The sequence below is a fragment of the Tamandua tetradactyla genome, chromosome 13, assembly GCF_023851605.1.
Source record: "Tamandua tetradactyla isolate mTamTet1 chromosome 13, mTamTet1.pri, whole genome shotgun sequence".
Lineage (NCBI taxonomy): Eukaryota > Metazoa > Chordata > Mammalia > Pilosa > Myrmecophagidae > Tamandua > Tamandua tetradactyla.
Genome location: NC_135339.1, coordinates 5,992,536 through 6,014,881, shown reverse-complemented (window position 1 = coordinate 6,014,881; position 22,346 = coordinate 5,992,536). Strand labels below are relative to the sequence as shown.

Sequence of the window (22,346 nt, the reverse complement as noted above, 5' to 3'; positions counted from 1 at the left end):
GTGTGATTTTAATTGCTTTAAATATGTTGAGGTTTGTTTTTGTTTTAGTTTCCTAGGCTGCTTAAAGCAAATACCATGAAATGAGTGGGCTCAAACACTGGGAATTTATTTGCTTGTAGTTAGAGTACGGGAAAAATGTCCAAGTCAAGACATCAGCAAAGTGATGCTTTCTTCCAAAGACTGGCTTCCAGTGATGCTGAGCTCCTCTGCCACATGGCAAAGCACATGGGGCTCTGCTGGTCTCTCCCTTCTCTCCTAGGTTCCACTGATTTCAGCTTCTTGCTTCCAGAAGCTGGAAAGAGAGAGCTTCTCTCTCTTTCTGTTTGAGTTTCATTCTTATAAAGGACTCTAGTAGGAGGACTTAGACCTATTCAGATTCAGGTGGGTCACACCTTAACTAAGGTAGCCTCATCAAAAGATCCTATTTACTCTGGGTTTACACAGGGACAGAGTCAATTTAAGAACATGTTCTTCTGGCATACATACAATTTCAAAACCGCAGTTCTATAGACCTATATAGTCTATCTTAGTACATGTTCTGTTGACCTTTGGAAAGATTGTGTATTCTGCTGTCACTGGGTAGAGTGTTCTATAAATGCCAATTAGATCTTAGTAGTTAGTGTTATTGTTGAGTTCTTCTTCCATGCTGATTTTCTGTCTAATTGTTCTATCAACCCCCTTTTTTTTTTTTTTTTTACATGGGCAGGCACTGGGAATCTAACCCAGGTCCTCGGGCGTGGCAGGCAAGCATCTATCAACTTTTGAGAGAAGGGTATTGAAATCTCCAACTATAATTGTGGATTTGTCTATTTATCCTTTGGGTATACTAGGGTTTTTTTCCCACATATTTTGAAGCCCTGTTGTTTTGTACATACTAAATGACACATATAATTAAGATTGTGCTTTCTTAATGGATTTATCCTTTTATCTTTGGCTTTAGTTTTCAGAAATCTGACTGTTACATGTCTTAGTATGGATTTCTTTGGGTTTGGGACTCTGATGACATGAATATTAGCTCTTTTATTATTATCCTGAGGCTCTGTTTAAATTTTTCAGTCTATTTGCTTTCTGTTGTTCAAAGAGAAAAATACTCATCTACTGAGATTTTAATTTCAGTTTTCATATTTTGCAGTTACAAAAATATCTATTCTATTCTTCTCTATATCTTCCATTTCTTTGCTGAGACTTTCTATTTCTTTGAGAAGATCTATTTTTTCATATGATTCAAGTATATTCACAAATGTTTGTTGAAACATTTTATAATGGCTGCTTTAAATGTCAGATGATTCTAGCATATCTGTCATCTCAGTATTGGTGTCTACTTGTTTTTTCATTCAAGTTGAGGTTTTCCTGATTCTTGGTATGACAAGTGATTTTCAATTGATATTTTAACATGTGGGTATTATGCATGAGAATCTAGATCTTATTTAAACCTATTTTAGCTAGCTTTGTGTAATACTGCTCCAGCAGGGAAAGAGGAGATTCCCCTTAATTACTGCCAGATGGGGAAAGAAGTCCAAATTCCCCACTTGGCCTTAATTGATACCTGGGGGAAGGCTCCTCTGACTGCTGGCTGGGGATGAGAGTTTGGGCTCCCATATGGTCTCTACTACTGACACCTTGGGAATAGATTGGTTATCACCCATTGTAGGTGGAGATTCTAGCTGACATCATCAGAGATTGGGATGCCTCAGTATAGTCTGGCAATAGAAATCTAGGCTGCCTACTCAGACTCTGCTAGTTTTTGGAGGGGGGCACTGTTCTTTGTGGTATTTGGCTGAAGTAGGGTGGTTATTGTCTAAAAGTGTTCTGTCTTGCTAGGTTACCCCTTTCCTGACATTTTCACTAGGGAGAGCAGACCTTTGTCGGATTTTGTTGCTGTTGTATGTGCCCATTTGTGTTTCCAGTTTGCCGGCTTCTCCAGCTCCAAGTCAGATATACGAGGCAGAAAGGAAATGGAGGAACTCACTACAATGTGTCCCTTCGTTCCTGAGGTCTCTAGCTAGTCCCCTTTCCTCTCCATTTTTCAGAGGCTTCCCATGTTTGTTTCACATACGACACCCAGGATTTTTAGTAGGAAAAGTCTACTTCATTTTCCACTCTCATGGAAACAGGAGTCCCTTCCTCCTGTGCTCTCTAAAGGAGGCTTCTGTAATTCAAACCAAAACAGTTCTGATTTGCAGGAACCAGGTTTCACTGAGCAATAAATATTTTTTGTTGGCATTCCCATAGCTTGGTTTTTCCTCTTGGAACTGGTAATATAAAGATTACCCCACAGCCCGTGGAATAGGGAAGGAAATGGGATGTGTGATTGCAGGCTTCCTTCCCAAAGGTGATAAAATGTCATCATCTGAAGAAGGAGATGCTTGGACAGGATTAGCAAACATTTAGAAGTTCTAAATCCCTGAGAAGGAAACCAGTGCCTCCCTCTCCCAGAGCTGTGAGGGCGGTGGGGACGGCAGTAGAACAGGAAGCCATTGAAGACATGTGCCAACCTCGTAAGGAAGTTGGGGCTGTAGGTCTCTAGGTGGACATTGTCCTTTCAATTAGCAGGGGTTCTAAGTGTTCATCCACCTTCGCTCACCTGAGTAGGTAAGTCCTCAACTTCAAACTGAAAGCCCTGAGAGCCCCATGGCCTCTGCAGCTTCTGCATTGCTGAATCTGTCGACTCCTGCAGGCGTGGGTGGCAGAGCAGGCCCCTCCCATGACTCAGCCCCCACTTCTCACTATTAAACGGGGGCTCCTTGAGGAAGATTGATTTGCCCCATTAGAAGAGACCCTGTGTGCTCGGGGTGCATGTCACAAGACTAACAGCCCCTGCTGCGGGCTGCCGGCCTCCTGCTTGTGTTCCCATTACACTCAGGCCAGAGTCATGGTAGATGAGTTTGGGCGTAGTTCATTTTCTGCCTTACATGATAAATGTGTCAGCGTTTGACGGATCAGTTACGTGTATGCAGGGAGTTCACTCACAAGGCCACCTGGCTGCCCAGCAACACTGTCCTGTTCCCATCCCACTCTTCCTAATGACCCAGGACCTGGCTCCTGCTGGCTGGCCCTGAGCTCCTGGGCCCTGCAGAACCTTCACGTCTCTCCAAGCCCCTCCCCAGGGATCTCTCTCCTCTGCCTGAAAGTGGCAGGATCAGGGATGCCCAGGAGAGCGTTCCTTTCGCACTGCCAGCCTCTCATTGCCCAGGCAGAAGGAACAGTGCCAGGTCTCCACTCTCCTGCCCAGAGGCTGCACAGGCTTGCTGTGGGCTCCTGGGGAGCCTCAGCCCGCCCACTGTAGCCCATGCCCATCTGCTCTAGGCAGAGAGCCATTTCCAAGGAAGGCTTGGTGAAGGCAGGTACCAAGCCTGGGCCTATTGAACTGGCTCACTGCATGGACACCCGTCAGATTGAGTTGGGGATGTCCAAGAGGCTAGGAGGAAGTTTATGAGGCCCCCTGAAGAGACTCATCCTTGAGAGACCCAAGGATAGACTGGCTTCCTGATCTACTCCCCATTCATTCTTTATCTGGAATGGATACGTGAAAGCCTGCTATGGGGGACCAAGACCTCTCCTTCCTTCAGGGTTTGCAGGAACTGGGAGGAGAGGGATGGATACTGGACTTTGAGACAATTTTCACCCATAGACATATGTGGATTCCTAGCAAGAACCTGGAGGAATCATCTGAGCTCAGCGAAGTACACCACAGAAGTCCTTAGCATCCATGCACCCTGCAGGCATTGGGGAGACCCTTCCCTGACCACTCTAGGCATACCACACTGGGTGAAGGTGTATCCACATTCCAGAGGGATAGAGCACCCCAGAGAAGTGGTGGGTGAAGCTGGGGGCCTGGAGGAGCAGACATATCCTCACCAAGGGCCACTGCAGACCCCAGCCGGGTGGAAGAAAAGGCAGGTGCATTTCTGATGTGGTCCTCTGCTGGCAGCATCAGCAGCATTTTTTGAACTCAGCCTTCCACTGACAAAGGAGGTGCTGCTCTGTGCCGGGCTCAGCACTGCTGAACAGATGTAGCTGCCGAACAAAAGCTAAGGTCCGAGCGGGTGGAAGCAGGCTTGCTTAGACATCTTTCCTGAATCTCAAGAAGGCAGATTTCAGAAAACCCTGAGAGAAGACGGGCAAGACAGTTGGCTTGAGGAGAGAAGCCTCCAGGGCTAGGGACTCCAAAAAAGAGTCCCAGCTAGGGGAAGTGTGCATGTGACTGCACAAGCAGGCATACCCGGGTAAGCTGCCGTCTTGAAGGATGGTGAAAAGAGCTGTGGCAGAGCGTGCATGCCTGGACTCCACATTGGAGGGGCCACAGAGCTGATGACTGGAAATAACAAGAGGGTCAATACTCAGGAGCTGCGGCTGCCCAATCCCTGCCTTGATCCCGGGGTTAGGAGGAAGCAGGGAAAGGCTCAACTCACACCTGGAGGATTCCTCAGAACCCAAATGTTTCTCTCTGACAAAGACAATGGCCTTCCAGGCAGGGACCTTGAATTTAAATACGTGAAGGGAACAAGCAAATGAGATAAATAAGGGAGGGCTGTGGCAAACCAAGCGTGCAGCTTTTCAGCTCCAGCTAATCCCACCCGTGTGGGAATGTGAGCCTGACTTTGCCAGATGGTGGACACTAGGATTAGACTTGGCCACATGTCAGAAAATGCAAAGGAACAGTTGCCTAAAGAAAGCATAGGTTTCAGTCTCTCATGTAGACCGGAGGTGAGTCACCCAAAGCTGGTGACTCAAGAGGTCATTAGACATCCAGGGTTCTTCCATCCCACTGCATTGTCTTCCCGAGGGTATGACCCTCATCCATACGGTCCAAAATGGAGGCTAGAGCTCCAGCCATCACACTTGTATTCCAGGCAGCAGGAGAGAAGGTGGGAAGAAGGACAAAGAGCACATGCTTGCTATCTTTAAGAAGGTTCCTTGGAAACTATTATGCAGTTTTCTACATCTTCTTGGCAGAATTTAGATACATGGTTACCCCTGGTTCTAAGGGAGGCTGGGAAATGTAGCTTTAGTTCTGGTTGTCTGAGTGCCAAGCTGAAAACTTTTGCAACTAAACGGAGAATGAATGTGGGGGATGCAACTGCAATCTCTGCCACATAAGGCCCTTCACCTCCAAATATCCATGCATCTCATCTTCCCTTGCACACAACCCTTTCCCCCGTCCCCTGGTGATACCCCAAGCCTTATCCCATCACAGCACCCAGCCCAGAGTTGAGGATCTCTGGGCAAAGTGCAGCTCAAGTGCAGCTCTCACCTTCAGGTCCCCTTATGACTGGTGATATTCTGGCTAAGAGATAAATTATCTGCCCACACACCAGCATCTGATGGTGGAGAAAAAACACGGCCACCACCATGGAGGGTCCCGTTTGGGAGCAGGGGAGACCAGCAACCTGCAGCAGGCATGTTGCATGTTGTGCCTGGACACCACCAAATGTGACCGCAATTGAACTCTGCTGGGCAGATTACCTGAACCTCCCTATACTCAGGGAAGATGCCTGGGACAGCTCCTCTGTCCCCCACATGTCCGTCATCCCCCGTGGGAGGGTCAGGGTCCCCTGCACCCAACTCCCCTTTGGGAGGGTGGGCTTTGTCCTAATTCCTTCATTGCCACCCAGAGGTGGACATTGGAGGAATTGCCTTCTGGGGGCTGCACAGCTTTTGAAGCCCTTTTCCTGCAGGGGAAGGCTGGGACCTGGGAATTTGGGGGGTTTTGCGTCAGCAGCAAATTGCAGGCAGGCTTAGGGATCACCATAGCTTTTGGTCTATTTGTTCCCAGGTGTTTCCCAATTATCTTATTGTGATCTGGGAGTGAGGCTGGCCTCAGGGTCTAAACATCTAGGAAGAGGGCTCCCCGGGAGCCCCCTGTGTCCCAGGAGACAGGACAAATGAGCTCTCAGCCCTGGGGACAGAATTGGCTCCGCTGGAGCGTGGGTAAGGCAGAGCTTCAGGGCAGTTTGGCTGACTTCACGGCCCACCCACTGCGGGAGAGTCAGGACTGGCTCAAAATCGGGGCCTCCGCGTGTATTCAGGGGAGTCGGGGCTGACAGGGGCCCTGCGGAGGGGACCCCATCGCAGGCCAGGGCAGGCGCTAAGGCCCTGCTTGTCCTGCTCGTCAGACTCCACCAACCGAGACTCGCTGGACATGATCGAGCGCTGCGTCTGCCTTGTGTGCCTGGATGCCCCCGGCGGCGGCGAGCCCAGCGACAACGCCGCGGCCCTGCAGCTCCTTCACGGCGGGGGCTGCAGCAAGAACGGGGCCAATCGCTGGTACGACAAGTCCCTGCAGGTAAGCCCTCCCTGCAGGTAAGCCCTCCCTGCAGGTAAACCTCTCCTTGCAAGTAAACCCCTCCTTAAGGGAAACGTCTCCTTGCAGGTAAGCCCCTCCCTGCAGGCAAGCCCCTCCCTGCTGGAGCGCATAGGAGCATGCCATGCAGCAGAGCCCCACGGGCACTGTGGGGTCCCAATTCCAGGCTGAGCTCTCGCTGGAAGCCTCCTGATGGAGCCAGGGGAGCCCGAGGGTGGAAATGTCCTCCTGGGTTCAGGAGTTGGGGGCTGATTCCCCACCCCAGTGACCCTAATTGCCCAGTCCGGGGGTCAGCCCACATCACTGGACACATGCAGTGTGAGGTGGGGTCATCCCAGGGCCCAGACAGCGAGGCAGCCGCTCCCCTGAGGAGCCCCGACAAGGTCAGCAGGGTCCGTGCTCAGCGTCCAGCGTGCTAGCTGTTGTGGACGCCCAGCCAACCCGCCGGCCACCTCCGCACACCCCCTCGGTCCCTGGGGAGGAAGGGCAGCCTGGCGGCGTCAAAGCAGATCAAACAATTCATGTTTCACTCACATGACATGAGCCTGGGAATATGCTACTCTAGACATTTACTTTGGCCTAGAGGAAAATAAACACGCAGATGGGGTCAGAGATGAGGCTGAGCCATTCATTTCTGCTCCTCCCTGCTTATTTGTAAACAATTTCAAATGTACAGGACAGTTACAAAATAAGACAAAACCCATGCAGACAACTCCACATACCCCTTCCCCCAAGAACCGGAGCCACCAGTTTTAACATTTTGCCACAGTTGCTCACTTGCCTGCCTGCCTGCCTGCCTGCCTGCCTGCCTTCCTGTCTCTGCTTTTCTATCTTTCTATCTACTATCATCTATCTATCCCTGTATCTACTTCTATCTGTCTAATCTGTTCATCTGTCTATTCATCTAGTCCATATCACCCATCCATCCATTTACCGCCTGCTTTTTCCCCCAACATGGCAATCCTGAATCCAGTTGTGTTCAGTTTTAAAACCACCACACTTTTACAATGCCCACATGAGACAGAAGGCACGCACTCTTCTACGCTTTGGGTAACGCGGCTCACGTTTGTAAGCCTTTCGAGGCAATATCTCAGTTTTTCTCTTTCTTTGTCCCCAGCATCCTGTGGATTATCCTCTTTATGTGTTTGCATGTTGACGTTGTTATGTCGCATGGGTCCTCTCGCTGCTGTGCTGGCTCTTTCCAGCCTCCACCAGGGGTGGAAATGGTTTGTAATTGTTCACGGAGCAGTTGTGGAAATCAAACGAAATAATGGATGTGCAGCACCTGCAGCATAAGAAGCCTTAGTAGCAGTTTTGTTTTCTTTTGTTTTTAAGCTTTTTCTTAATGATGCTCTTGCCTTATCACTAATAATCTTCCAAGGATGATTAATCATCATAACTACTTTTTACTCTTTCATTATGTGCCAAGTGCTCTATTAAAGACTTTATAAATATCATCTCATTTAATTCTCACAACAACACTGCAGGGGAGGTATTATGTTCCTTGTTTTACAGATGAAGAAGCTGAGGCTCAGACACTCTAAGCTATTTGAAAGAAAAACAAAAAAACAGCTCCGAATTGACAGCGCCAGCAGGGGCAATTATCTGAATCCACAGCTTGGGCTTTTCTTTTTTAAATTAATAAAACCAATCAACATACAAACACGAACATTCTTAATGTGTGAACATTCCATACATGGTATACAATCAATGGATCACAATATCATCACATAATTGTATATTTATCACCATGATCATTTCTCAGAACATTTATATCACTCTAGAAAAGAAATAAAAATAAAAAACTCATACATATCATACCCCTTACCCCTCCCTCTCATTGACCACTAGTATTTCCCTCTACCCAATTTATTTTAACATTTGTTCCCCCTATTATTTATCTATTTTTAATCCATATTTTTTTACTCATCTCTCCATACCATAGATAAAAGGAGCTTCAGAGCAAAGTTCCACACTCATGCAGTCACTTTGTAAAATCTGTATCATTATACAATCATTTTAAAGAAACAAGGCTACTGGAACACAGCTCTACAGTTTCAGGCACTTCCCTCTAGTCACTCTAATACACCTTAAACCAAAAAAAGGTTATCTTTATAATGCATAAGAATAACCTCCAGGATAACCTCTCAACTCTATTTGAAATCTCTCAGCCACTGACACTTTATTTTGTCTCATTTCTCTCTTCCCCCTTTCAGTCAAGAACGTTTCCTGACTCCCTTGATGCTGATTCCCAGCTTATTCTAGGATTTCTGTCCCACGTTGCCAGGAAGGTCCACACCCCTGGGAGTCATGTCCCACGTAGAGAGGGGGAGGGCAGTGAGTTTGCTTGCTATGCTGGCTGAGAGAGAGAGGCCACATATGAACAACAAAAGAACTTCTCTGGGGGTGACTCTTAGGCCCAATTTTAAGTAGGCTTAGCCTATCCTTTGTGGGGAAAAGTTTCATATGAACAAACCCCAAGATTAGGGGCTCAGCCTATTGATTTTGTTGCCTTCACTGCTTGTGAAAATATCAGGAATTCTCCAGATGGGGAAGTTGAATTTTCCCCCTTTTTCCCCATTCCCCCAAGGGGACTTCGCAAATACTGTTTTTATCCACAGTTCAAATCACTCTGGGATTTATTAGGGCATCCCTCTGGGCAAACCTACAAGATCTCATGCCCTACTCAAGGCTCCATGTACTTATAGTTAGTGTTCAACCAAACTGTCCATATAGGTTAAATTAGGAGATGCACTAGTCAAATTATAAATTTTGTTTAGTAGTAGTTTTTAAAAGACACTATTTTCCTGTCTTTTTTTTAGTGGCAGGGACAGGGAAGCGCTGATATGTGCGTGGGCACACCCTCCCCTGCCTGGCTCGCAGGGTGCATCCAGGGTTACCTCCTGAGCCTTTTTGCAGGCTGCTCAGATGAATAGGTGAGCTGGCGAAGCCAGAGAAGCTCCATGGACATGGAGAAAGGCTCAAGAGCTCGAGAGCTCGTCTCAGTGCAGAAGGGCAGGAGAAGCTGGCGGAGAGGGAGAGAGAGAGAAGCGCGTGTGAAGGATGAGTTTTGAGAGCTTTGTGAGAGATTTGTTTGTTCATTTGCTTGTTTGTTAAAGGATGGGACTAAAGATTTGGGTAACTGACACACTCTGTGAGTGACTCATGGAAAGACACCGAGAAATGTGGTTCACGATGTGCCATGTCATAGGATCTCCCCCTGGCATTCTGCAAAGATTTCAATTTTTTGTGATGTCGTTCATGGATGATGAAGGAGTATCTCTTCAGCTGAGATGGGCTTAACACGGCTTTATTGGGGCTCCGCCTTAACAGCCAAATTTCTTCCCTCTCATTGTTTTCTCCTGACATTGTTGTGCACTGGACATGTTCCTTTTCAAAGTCAAAGCCTTTGCAAAGGGGAAGTCATAAAAAGTCGTAACTAACCTTACAGCTCGTATGGTTCTCCAATATACATTTTCTCTATCCTTGTAACAGTCCTGTCAGGTATGCATTATTGGATACACAAAAGACATGTTCAAGTTCGAACCCCCAGTCCTGTGGGGGTGAACCCTTTTGTACAATAGAACCTTTGAAGAAGGCAAATCAGGGTGTGGACTCATTTAGGTGAGGCCAAATTGAATCAGGATGACCCTAGTCTCTATAAAGAGAAGAAATTCAGATGCAGTCAGAAGCCACAAGTCAGAGGAAGCCAGAGAATGAAGCAGATTGCCAAAGGTGGAGGTAGGGCTGTAAGCCACGGAACCCCAGAAATTACACCAAGCCCATGTCAGACCCCTGCAGACTTCAGGGAGAAAGCAGACCTGCCACTGCCTTGACTTTGGACTTCCAGCCTTCAAAACCCTGAGATGATAAAGTCCTCCTGCTCGAGCCTATCAGCCTGTGGTGTTCGTCATAGCAGCCCAGGCTAACTGAGACAGACCCATTTTCAATGAGAGCAAAGTGAAGTGCAAGGGGAGACAGTGGCTCCATCAGGGCCACACAGCTGGCAGGAGTCCACAGCCCAACCAGAACACGGGCCCTTGACTCTGAGCCCGATTACAGGAGCAGCCTGTCTCTACCTCCCCTTTACCCCCAGCAAGGGATGTTTCATTTCTCCCTAAGGAATTGGCATGTCATCCAAGTACAATGGTGATCTTTTGTCGATTCATTCAACAACATTTTTGAACACCTACTTTGGGGAAAATGTTGTCTGAATTCTGAGAACAGTCAATGGGCTGCCCAAAGGAATGAGGTCCATCAAATAGACCATTACACAAAGAAACGCAGGGCATTTGTATTTTTCTATTTTTCTGAAATCAAAACTTGAAAACTTTCAGTAACATAGGTCATTGCTATAGCAAAGTCGATGTTTCTAATAACTCTCTACTTGATATTTTGAGAATGTACCCAGTTTTGATAGCTAATCAAATGGTATTTAAGTTAGTGTTTAATATTTAGAATTCAAGAAACTCTGATATCTGTATTTGTACATTTTTTTTTCCTGGTTTGCTCTAATTTTAAATTGGTTTATGAAAGTTACTGTACAGACAAGCTTTGCAATTATTATATCTTATTTAAAATGCCAAAAATTTAAAAAGGGGAGGGGAAGAAAGAAAGAGAGAGAGAAGGAAGGAAGGAAGGAAGGAAGGAAGGAAGGAAGGAAGGAAGGAAGGAAGGAAGGAAGGAAGGAAGGAAGGAAGGAAGGAAGGAAAGAAGGAAGGAAGGAAGAAAGAAAGAAAGAAATGGAGGGCAACGGCTTCAAAGTGCACATGGAAAGGGACTCGGGGCCGAAAGGAGCCAAAGGAGCTTGCCCATGGTCTGAGAACAGCATGAGCAGAGGAGATGTGAGCTGTTTGGGAGTCACTGGACTGCTCCCATTGGGGAACTTCAGGCTCCCACTCCAACACCCAGTGTATTTATAGGAAGGAGTTCGCACCAGTTAGAGCTGTTTTGCGAAGCCCATGTTCTCAGGCGGCAGCAAATGTGTACAGAGTTCTTTCTGGGAATGACATGCTTGGGGGTCCTTGGAGGAGAGGTGCCCCCGAGAGGTCAGGGGAGCAGGGCGGGGGCTGGTATGAAGTGCAGACTTAATTGGGGTCAGTCCCCTCTCTTTCTCGTTGCAGTTTGTGGTGGGCAGGGACGGCGTCTGTGGCGTGGTGTGTGAGCACTCGCCCTTCGACGGCATTGTCCTGGTGCAGTGCTCGGAGCACCTCCTCAGGCATATGTGAGTCTGGGGTACAGGGCCCTTCCGGGGAGAGCATAGGGGACCCTGCCAGACTGCCCACGCGGTGCCTGGCTGGAGCCAAAAAACTTCAGGTGGCCCCTGGGGACAGGGGGGCTGTGTTACTCTAGAAAGTGTTTTAACAAAAGATGCATTTGCTAATTCATCAGCTTGAATGAGATTCCATGTGCTTTAGGGGCCAGGGGTGGGAGGGGCCAACTGGGTAACACATTGGAGGCAGTGGGGAGAGGCTTGGCAAAGAATTCTTAGCCTTTTATGAACATCTGCTCTGGTCCAGGAGACCCTAGGTCCATACCTGTTGCTTGAATCTCCTCCCTGCATCTAAGTCCTAAATTTCTTAAACTTGATAGGGTATCTAAAACCCAGATCAACCCTTGTAGACAGAACCACACAGTTTACTTCCTAACTTGCTCTCCAAGTGTTTTATAAGCATAGGTGGTATAATGTGGTCCAGCAGGGAAAAAATAAAATAAAAAGAAATAATAGGCTTTGGCGTCAGACCGAAGTGGATTGAGTCTACCTCTGCCACTTGCTCATTTGGGGGCCTGCCTGAGCCTCTGTTTCTTCATCGGTGTTATGATTCAGGGTGAAGAGTCCCAAGAGGCTCGTCCGAGCCGACTCCGTCAGCGAGCTGCCGGCCCCCAGGAGGCTGAGGTGGAAATGCTCTCCCGAAATTCAAGGCCACTTGGCATCCTCGGCAGAAAAACTTCAACAGTAAGAGAAAACCTAAGTCCCCTGCAGGGCGAGCCTCTGATTCCTCCACAGCCCAGCTCCCCTCCCCAGCTGCCACCCGCCCACCTCACCCTGTCATGGAAATGTAGTCAAACTAAAGGGGAGTTATAACTCTCGGGGAAATTACCTTGCCGAAGTATCCATCATTTCCATAAAATGCAAACGTGGAGCTATTTTTTTTTCACGGGTTTCACCTGACTGAGCAGAGTCAAGGCCAGGCAATCATGCCCTGCTTTCAAGGGGTAATAAACAACTGGTTTGAATAGGTGATTTGAATCCCAGCTATTTCAATTTGCTTGAATTTACACTACACCTTGACAAGGGAGCCTTTCTCCCCCAGGGGAAGGAGGCTTTTGGGTCCTAACGGGATGGAGAGGAGAGCGGAGCAGAGGCAGGCACACTGGGGTGTTTCTGCCTTCCTCTTTCTAGCTGCTGCGGCTGCCCAGCTGTGGTGGGGGTCAGGCTTGTGTCCAGACCTGGGCCCTTGATTATTGGTCCCTCCTTCAGTCAATGAGCACCATGCCTGGGGCAAATGGTGCTCGAGACACCAGAGGTTAGAAGCGGAGTGGAACAAGGGGTGCCAGAACTAGTGGATATTCAGTCACTGATTCATTCATCAAGCATGAGTGGAGAAGGTAGCCCTCTAGACCAAAACCTGTATCATACGATAAGATCAGAGCCCAAACTAGAGGTAGGAGTACATACCTGAATCCACATAGAAGACAAGTGCTGAACTCTGCCAAGAGATTAAGGAGGGCTTGGCTGGGGAGATGGGCTTTGAAGGATGTGTAGGAGTTCGTGGTGCAGGTGAATGAGAAAGAGGGTAGAAAGGCAGCTCATTCAAAATACAGGTACATAAAAGATCCAGGCTGGTGTGGAGACCAGCAAGTGGGAGAGGGGCCAGAGTGGGGGCACAAAAGGGGAATAAGGCCCATTATGTTGTGGAGCCCACAGGCTGCCCTGTGGAGAGGAGTAGTTCCTGGAGGGGGTTGTGTGGGGGAAAGGCTGGAGATGGGAACAGCGGAGGTGAGCAGGATGGAGTGTGGTTGGCCTGGGGCTGTGGGAGTGGAGAGGATGGCTCATGAGGAACTGCTGCGGAGGGTAACTGGGAGGCCTCTGCTTTCATCTGTAAAACGATTGACATCTCAACTCCTACAGGGTTGTTCTGAGCATAAGTTGGCCGCCGGGTGAACGAACTGGTGGGTTAGTGACTCCTCTGTCTGTGAAGGTGCCCACACGTCTTAGGAATTCAGACAGGCCCCACCTGCTCCCAGAACCCGCAGCTCCTCTTTCCCAAGGTCAGGGAAGGAGCAGGAGCTGGGGGGTCTTGAGCTTCCCAAGGAGGCCGGTAGGGTCTGAGTGGACAGAGCCTTGGGAAGACTTTCCAGGGGCCAGTGGTGGGGTGAGAGCAGTCTGTCCAGGAGCTGGGGGCCGGAAGTCTGTGGAAACTGGGCTCCTGCACATCCCTCTGGGTCCCCAGCAGTTGGCATGGCCCCGCTGAGAACCGAGCCCCAGTGAGGTGGGAGAATTCACTCCAGGGAGGACAGGCAGGGAAAAACGCGAGTTCCCCGGGAAGGAGCAGGGGGGCAGGTGGCCCCAGGGCTGTGCACTCACGTGTGGCTGGTGGAGGAGGTGTCCCTGCGCTGGACACTGCTGCAGTGGGAAGTCATCCTGGGTCTCAGATCCATTGTCAGGAGTAAGAAGGTCAATATAGGGGTGGCGGTGGTGGCAGGGGCTGGGAAAGGAAGAAACCAGTGCTCAAGAGTCTCGGGCTAAGCACAGGGAACTTGCCTTTCACTCTGACAACGAGCACAGTGAAAACCTGTGTGTGTTGGGAGTCTCTGGGGCACAGCAGCAGTTTCTGGATGAAAAGGGTCTTCCGTCACTGGTAAAGCCACATGCCAGCGGCCCTTGCTGCAGTGATGGTGACCGCAACAGGCTGCCAGACCCAGCCTTTCCTCCCTGCAGCAGGACAGGGATGAGCCTTGGGTGCGGAGACGCTGCTTGCCTCTGAGAAACGGGCTTTTCCTTGGACAAGCCTAGGGGGGTGGGTTTGCCAGGTCCTGAGAATGGCCAGGATGCCAAAATAATTTGGAGGGGTGCTGGACACACCTTCTGGAGCAAGCCAGATGAGTGATCTCTTTCAAAGCAACGTCTGCGGGCAGAATTGTCTCGGCCCATGCAAATAAATGTCTCACATCCTCCTTGCTTCACTGCCACAGCCAGGTCCCCTGCCCCCTCCCAGGCCTCCCCCCACCCCGACCTGGTCCATCCTCACCTTCAATTCAGAGTAACCCACAGTCCGCTGTGCCCTCCCACCATTCCCATATGTCAGGGTCTGTCTCTGTGCCCCCTGCCATCCCCCAGGACCGTGTCCACACCTCGGTTAGATTCCATGCTACGGACATTCTATTTTACATGCCGTCAAAGCTCTTTTCTTTCTCCTCCACAGGATCGTAAAGAATCTGGATTTCACAGTCTACAGGTTTGACACCTACGGCAAAGACTTCATTAAGAAGCAGAAATGCAGCCCCGATGCCTTCATTCAGGTGGCGCTCCAGCTGGCCTTCTACAGGTGAGCACAGCCCGATGAGCAGTACACCTGTGCACAGGTGGGCTGACCGCCGGGGTGCTTGAGACATGAGAGTCTAGAAGCAGGGTGGAATAAGGGGTGCCTTTCTGGGGGCCGGGGTGGGGAGAGGAGGACCGGGGAAGCTGTGTGGAAGGGGATGGGTGAACCCAGCCTCAGGTGAACCCGATAGGGGAAGGAGGAAGCCCTTTCTAGACAGAGCCACTGCCTCGCCCATTAGAAACACAGCTGGTGCAGAGAGCCAAGGAAGGCAAGGTGGGTGGGCCAAATCAAGAGGTCCTGGGAGGCAGGAGAGGATTATGCACTGCAGTTTGATTGCACCCACACAATCTGAGCCCCTGGAGCTCATACCTGTCCCTCCCGTCTTCCCAAACTTGATAAGTAAATGGAACCAGCATCCACACAGTTGGTAAAGTAAAAGATTTGGAACTCCTCTTTGATTTGCCCATTTGTCTCCTTGCCCATATCTCCAAAATATCTCTCAAATCTGCCCTCCCCTGTCCACCCTGCACTGCCACCAGCCTCTTCCAAGCCTGCAGCGTGCTCCCCAGGGTTCTCTGGGCTTCCACTCTTGCCCCAGACATAATCCTGTCTTCGTGAAGCAGCAAAAGTGAACTTTGAATTATGCAAATCAGAATCTGTCACGTACCTCCTTACAACCTTCTTTTTTTTTTTTTTGAGACTCTGTATATCTGAAAATGTCTTTATTTTGCATCCACTTTTTTTTTACTTCTCTCTATATTTTTTTATTAATTAAAAAAAGAATTAACAAAACTATTAGAAATCATTCCAATCTACATGTACAATCAGTAATTCTTAATAACATCACATGGTTGCATATTCATCATTTCTTAGTACATTTGCATCGATTTAGAAAAAGAAATAAAAAGACAACAGAATAAGAATTAAAACAATAATAGAAAGAAAAAAACAAAAAACCTATACCTCACATGCAGCTTCATTCAGTGTTTTAACATAATTGCATTACAATTGGGTAGTATTGTGCTGTCCATTTCTGAGTTTTTATATCCAGTCCCGTTGTACAGTCTGTATCCCTTCAGCTCCAATTACCCGTTCTCTCTCTTTTTTTTTTAATTAATGGAAAAAAAGAAATTAACCCAACATTTAGAGATCATACCATTCTACATATGCAATCAGTAATTCTTAACATCATCACATAGATGCATGATCATCATTTCTTAGTACATTTGCATTGGTTTAGAAGAACTAGCAACATAACCGAAAAAGATATAGAATGTTAATATAGAGAAAAAAAATAAAAGTAATAATAGTAAAATCAAAACAAAACAAAAACCTATAGCTCAGATGCAGCTTCATTCAGTGTTTTAACCTGATTACTTTACAATTAGGTATTATTGTGCTGTCCATTTTTGAGTTTTTGTATCTAGTCCTGTTACACCGTCTGTATCCCTTCAACTCCAATTGGCCATTATCTTACCCTGTTTCTACCTCCTGCTGGACTCTGTTATCAAGGACATATTCCAAATTTATTCTCGAATGTCGGTTCACATCACTGGGACCATACAGTATTTGTCCTTTAGTTTTTGGCTAGACTCACTCAGCATAATGTTCTCTAGGTCCATCCATGTTATTACATGCTTCATAAGTTTATCCTGTCTTAAAGCTGCATAGTATTCCATCATATGTATATACCACAGTTTGTTTAGCCACTCTTCTGTTGATGGAGATTTCGGCTGTTTCCATCTCTTTGCAATTGTAAATAACGCTGCTATAAACATTGGTGTGCAAATGTCCGTTTGTGTCTTTGCCCTTAAGTCCTTTGAGTATATTCCCAGCAATGGTATTGCTGGGTCGTATGGCAGTTCTATATTCAGCTTTTTGAGGAACCGCCAAACTGCCTTCCACAGTGGTTGCACCATTTGACATTCCCACCAACAGTGGATAAGTGTGCCTCTTTCTCCTTACAACCTTCTGATGGCATTCCATCATGCTGGGAACAACATTCGTGCTTGGGACAGAACCCCTGTGAAATGGCCTCGCCTGGGGCCCTCCCTGCAACCTCTCTCCCACCTCAGGACCTTTGCACTCACTAATCCTTTTTCCCATCCAGTGGTCACCACCACTCTTCACATGGCCACCTTTTCTCGGTTCTCAGGGCTCCACTTGCATGTCCCCTACTCAGACGCCTTTCCTACAGCCACCACTGCATCCTCCCACCACCACCACCCAGCCCTCTCTGTCATATCACACCGCGTTTTCTCTTTCTCTCATAGCCATATTATTAATGAGAGCTGCCTTGCTCACCACTTGCAGATGCTGCTTTCTAGACTTTGGGCATTTTGGGAGCCTCTGTAGCTCCTGCATCTACACCAGACCTGGCACGGGGGTGGGGGCATCTGGGGGCTGATGGAATCTCAGAGATGAGCAGACACGACAGGAATTTTAGCAAGGAGTGGCAGGACCAGAGCTGTGATTTAGAAGCATCACCATCATTATAGCCAGACGTAGGGTCAGGGATGAGGGAGGTAAAGATCAAAGGCAGAGTTGGGGGGACAAGGCTGGTCTTTTATTGGGGCCCCAAACTCAAATGCAAAGTAGATATTCCTGGAGTGGCTCCCGGTGGTTCCAGAAACAATAGTTCAAAAACCTCCTGGCATGGCCATTCCAGGGCCACCCCACCAGACCTGCTTTCAGTTCACCCAAGAAGGAAACTGCCACGTCCCCGGGAGATGGTAAAGCGGCCCGGCCACGCAGCCGTCGTAAGGAGCGTTCACAAGTGGGCAGGCAGCACTGGGTGGGGACAGCTCCCAGGGTGACCGCCTGGCTGTGACACAGTGGGAGACAGGCACAGGCCTCCTTGGGGAAGACTGATATCACCCCATGGGACAGCTGTGGCTTCGTCACAGGGACATGAAGCCACTGACCCCTCACCGGCACGTGAGGAGAGGCAGGCCCTGGGTGTGAAACTGCAGGCAGCACCAGCCTGGTTGATGCTTGGATGGTGCGTGGTTGAAAAGGCGCACGAGGTCAGGGTCAGCCCTGACAGCTGTCTAGACCAGCTGCTCCTGGCTCCTCTGGATCTCCAGAACCGAGGGGGTCAGTGGGCCCTGCACAGGCACCCCCATTCCACCCACCAATGGTCCGTGCTGACACTGGGCATGCATGGCCAGCGGTGAATGTGGTCAAAGGCTCCTAGGCTCAAAATATGACCTGCTTCCCATGGATAAAATCCTTCAGACTCTAAGCCATTAATAATAATAATAGAAATTTAATCTTCCCCTAGGTTCAGCAGAAACCTGGAAGCTGCCTAAATTGCAGGTGGTCAGTGACTGGCCAAGGATGGGGTATATATTTGGGGGTGGGGGGTTCAGCGTAGGGTTTGCTTCCAGGAGCCATAGGACATATAGGGAGTGAGTTCCCAGCCAGAGTCTTCTGGAGGTGAGACATAAATATCTAGGAAGTTTATTCAGTCATTCACAAATGACCGGATGCTACCTTCTCTGGCCGCGTGTTTCTGTGCAGGTGTGGGTGTGAGTGTGGGCCCTTAGATGGCCAAGTGCTTGCCAAGTGAGGCCACTGCTTGCCAAGTGGCTTTGGGCTGTCATAGCCCAGCCTCTGAGCTCTTTCTCTTCCCCCAACACCACCATCAAGGGAGTTGATCAACTGGTGAGAAGCAGGTGTGCAGCCTAGAAATGCGGGTTTGTGCTGTTGCTACGGCAGCAGTCCCAGACTTCCTTGGAGGAGGGGTGCGGCCTGGATGGCACAGGTCTGGCGGAGCCCAGCTGCCCCTGGAGTGAAAGAGCTGAGCCGTTGGCACTCCAAGCCAGGAGGCCCCTCCCACACGGAACCAAGCCCGCCTTGAGCTGTTTTAAATATAACGTGGTTCCCTCAGGGGTACTGGTGATTAATTACACAATTATTCCATTCTGCGCCATGGATCATATACTCACCAGATTTCACAGAAATTTCTAGGTTTTGCCACTAGACCTGGAATGTCTTAAAAAGCTGCCAGTCATATTTTTAAAATGTTTTGATCAGAGCAGTACCACAGATATTGGAAAGTGTACCCAGCTCTCCATATTAAAGACTGCCTAACATTCATCTCGGGGAAATCTCCTCCAGAATTCTATTAACATTAAAATGAAATACTATGCCAAATAAAGTCAACCCTGTAAAAATAAAGCCTGCTGAAGCTATTTTTCTTCCCGGCGTTCATGCTTCTCTGAAAACAAATGACCGTTTGCCATTCATGCTTCATCGGGTGCAGGCGCCACGGGAAGCTGGCGCCCACCTACGAGAGCGCATCCCTCCGGCGGTTCCAGGAGGGAAGGGTGGACAACATCAGATCCGCTACCCCAGAAGCGCTGGCTTTCGTGAAAGCGGTGATTGACCGCCGGGCTGCCGTGCCAGTAAGTCCTGCCCGGGTCCTGGGTTGTGGCAGGGAAAGCAGGCGCACGGCTGGGGGCGGGGGGTGTCGCCCGTCTGTGGGTCCGTTCGGCCCCCTTAGGCTCGCTGTGTCACTGAACGCATTCTCCGCTCTGTCCGCAGGATTGCGAGAAGCTGCTGCTGTTGAAGGACGCCGTCCGCGCTCAGACGGAGTACACAGCCATGGTGAGCCCTGCGGCCAGCCCCTGGGGTGGGGTCGTGGGCCAGGACTGCGCGCGCCAGAGCTTGGCCTCCTAACGCCGTTTGGCAAGGCTCCCTCTTTCAGGGCCTCTTTTCCTTATTTCACTACCAAGGTACTAACACCACCGCTACTACTTTTTTTTTTTTTTTTTTTTTTTTTTTACCCTTACGTGACTTTCACTAGAATAGGATGATTGGCATTTGAACCCCATTGAAACAACGATAATGATAATAATAGCTCCTAATATGTACAGCACTTTGCAATTTATGCAGTGAGAGAAATCAAAGGCGAGAGCATGGGGCTAGGCCAGAGAGAGAGTTAGATTGCACTGTCCCAGGCCAGGCATTCTTTATTCTCCACTTAGGACTGGTTTTGCCTTCTTGTTCCCCGTGTCTTTATTTATTCTGCCTACAAATAAAAATGTCTTTGCTGAAAATTAATAATGAAATCAGAATTGTAAGGGAAATGTTTCCCTCATTTGGGAAATAATTTATCTTATAGCAGTGCAAAGCTGTCTTTTGCATACAAACAGTACAGAACAAGCTACGACGTGGGCTGCTGATAAATATGTTAATTGCCACTCATGCTGATAGAGTCTTTGAAGGATTGCAGTCCATGAAAAGGTGTTCACCAAATTTCAATCTCTATACTTTAAAGCGAGTACAATGCATTCCTGGTTTTTTAGAACTAACCAATTTAGTCTTTTCTCGAATTTGGTTGCTAGGTCCCCAATTCATCTGAAAATCAAGCACGCCCTTGTGTATTCGACAAGTAGGTTTTGTTCTCATGCTTTATGCCAGGCAAGGCTCTAGGTGCTAGGAAATCAAAGATGGATTCCATAAGCTCTGTCCTTAGGGAGTTTACTGTAGAGTTGGGAGGAGAAGTTCTTAAATAAGTACAATCCCATGTGAAAAGAGCCCTAGTGAAAGTAATAAGGTAGAGCCTGCAGGAACAAGCTTTTTACTCTGCTTGGGAAAGCCATGGGAGAGATGACAGACCGAGTGCTGCTGAATAAAAGACTTAAGGAGGAGGAGAAGCGAAGGATGGCCCAAGAAGGGAACAGCATATGTGAAGGCAAAGAGTCTCAAGAGAATAAGACATATTCCTAGAAAAGCTTGAAAAAATAGTTCAGTGTATGCAGTTTGTAAGAGATAGGGAAGCAGGGATGTTCGTGGTCTGGATTTCCCTGTTACAAAGCTTAGTCTGGAGGCTAGGGGGAAAAAGATTTGTTGGGGTACAGGGTGGCTTGCCGAAACGCAGAGGCACTCATTAGGAGTCTATAAAATATTTAGGGAGTGCTGGTATGATGATTGAAATTAGGCGGGAGCAGTGGGGGTTGAAGAGGAAGAGAGAGACTTCTAATTAAATACAATGTATTGAACGCAAGCATTAACTCTACCTGGAAACCCTCCAAAATGAAAGCAAAGGCATTTTTTAAAGCCATAAATTCATAAACGCAAAGAGACTGGGAAAGGAGGTGATAGCAAAGCCTTAGAGCAGGAAAATAGAACCGCAGTAACGGACTTAGTCCAGAGAAAGCTGAGACTTGAGCAAACAATGAGCAAAGCTTAGGAGCCCAGAGAATTGCACTGCAAAACCTCAGAATGTCTCAGGCATTGGATATCCAGCAAGAGTGAGGGTGCATGTGGGGCTGAAAAGAGGAGGCAGGAAGAGGCAATTAAATCCCCAGGTCCTCTCCACCACCCCAATGAACCAGCTACTACCTTCCACCTTCCCTAACGGTGGACTAGAAGTTTATTCTCTGGAGAGGGTGAGCCAGGGGGAGTCTAGACTTGAAAATAGGGAAATTGATGGAAGTCTACTTACTCACTAGTAAGCCTCCCAGCCACTCACCTCCAGGTACACTGAAGCCAGCTTGATGATGACCCACTCCCCTAAAGGAGACTAGAGGACATCTCTAGCTTACCAGGTCAAGAAATCAGTTTGCATGGCACTAGGTCCCCCAGTGAAGAAACTCAGCCAGCTCGCCCCACAGAGAAGCCCACCAGCTGACAAGGACATTCTCGCACACATATCTTCTATCCATCTGTTCAGGGCTTCTTAGATATAATCACATAGCCATAGATCACCAGACACTGGGGAAAGCTGCTTAAATGGAAGAGTGAGACTAATACAAACCAATTTTCAAAAAGGAAGTTAGAGGGAATTAAAATAATGCAAGAAACAGGAGAAACTTTTGAAGAATTATTATTAAGACTCTCTGAAAGATAAGGAAAGTTATTGCACCCATAAACAGGAACATGGCACTCAAAATTTTACAGGAAATAAAAAGAACTCTTGAGGAAATATATGATAGTGTAAAAAATGCGATGGAGGATGTTTTGGTTGAATTGTGTCCTCCCCCCGCCCCCCCCCCCGAAAAAAAAAAAAGTCCTAACTTTCAGTCCTGTGAATTTGATCTAATTTGGAGCTAGGTTCTTAGAAGATGTAATTAGTTAATGAGGCCAAGCTGAGTTAGGGTGGGGCCTAATCCGATATGACTGGTGTCCTCATAAGAAGAGGGAAATTTGTACAAAGAGACAGAAATGAGAGAGCAAGGCCATGTGACAACAGAGTCAGGGGTTGTAGGGATGCACTACAAGCCAAGGAATGCCAAGGACGGCCAGCAAACACCGGGAGCTAGAAGCAGCAAGAAGGACTCTTCCCTACAGGTTTCAGAGGAGAAGAGCTCTGCTGACACCCTAAATTTGGACTTCCTGTCTCCAGAACTGTAAGACAATAACACTTCTGCTATTTAAAGCCACCACATTTGTGGTAATTTGTTACAGCTGCCGCAGAACACTATGAGAGAACAATTGGAAGATAAAGCTGAGACAATCCTCCTCCCCCCGCCCCCCATACCCACAAA

General features: G+C 48.2%; 1 protein-coding gene across 1 annotated transcript in view; it reads left to right on the top strand.

Annotated features, from left to right (window-relative positions):
• Positions 1–22,346, top strand: part of CHAT (choline O-acetyltransferase) — a 56,022-nt gene that overhangs the window by 27,891 nt on the left and 5,785 nt on the right. Inside the window, exons 8-13 of the mRNA XM_077126486.1 lie at positions 6,117–6,286; positions 11,428–11,528; positions 12,132–12,260; positions 14,731–14,853; positions 19,118–19,259; positions 19,399–19,461. Of these exons, the coding sequence (XP_076982601.1) occupies positions 6,117–6,286; positions 11,428–11,528; positions 12,132–12,260; positions 14,731–14,853; positions 19,118–19,259; positions 19,399–19,461 (728 nt within the window). The remainder of the gene's footprint in view (positions 1–6,116; positions 6,287–11,427; positions 11,529–12,131; positions 12,261–14,730; positions 14,854–19,117; positions 19,260–19,398; positions 19,462–22,346) is intronic.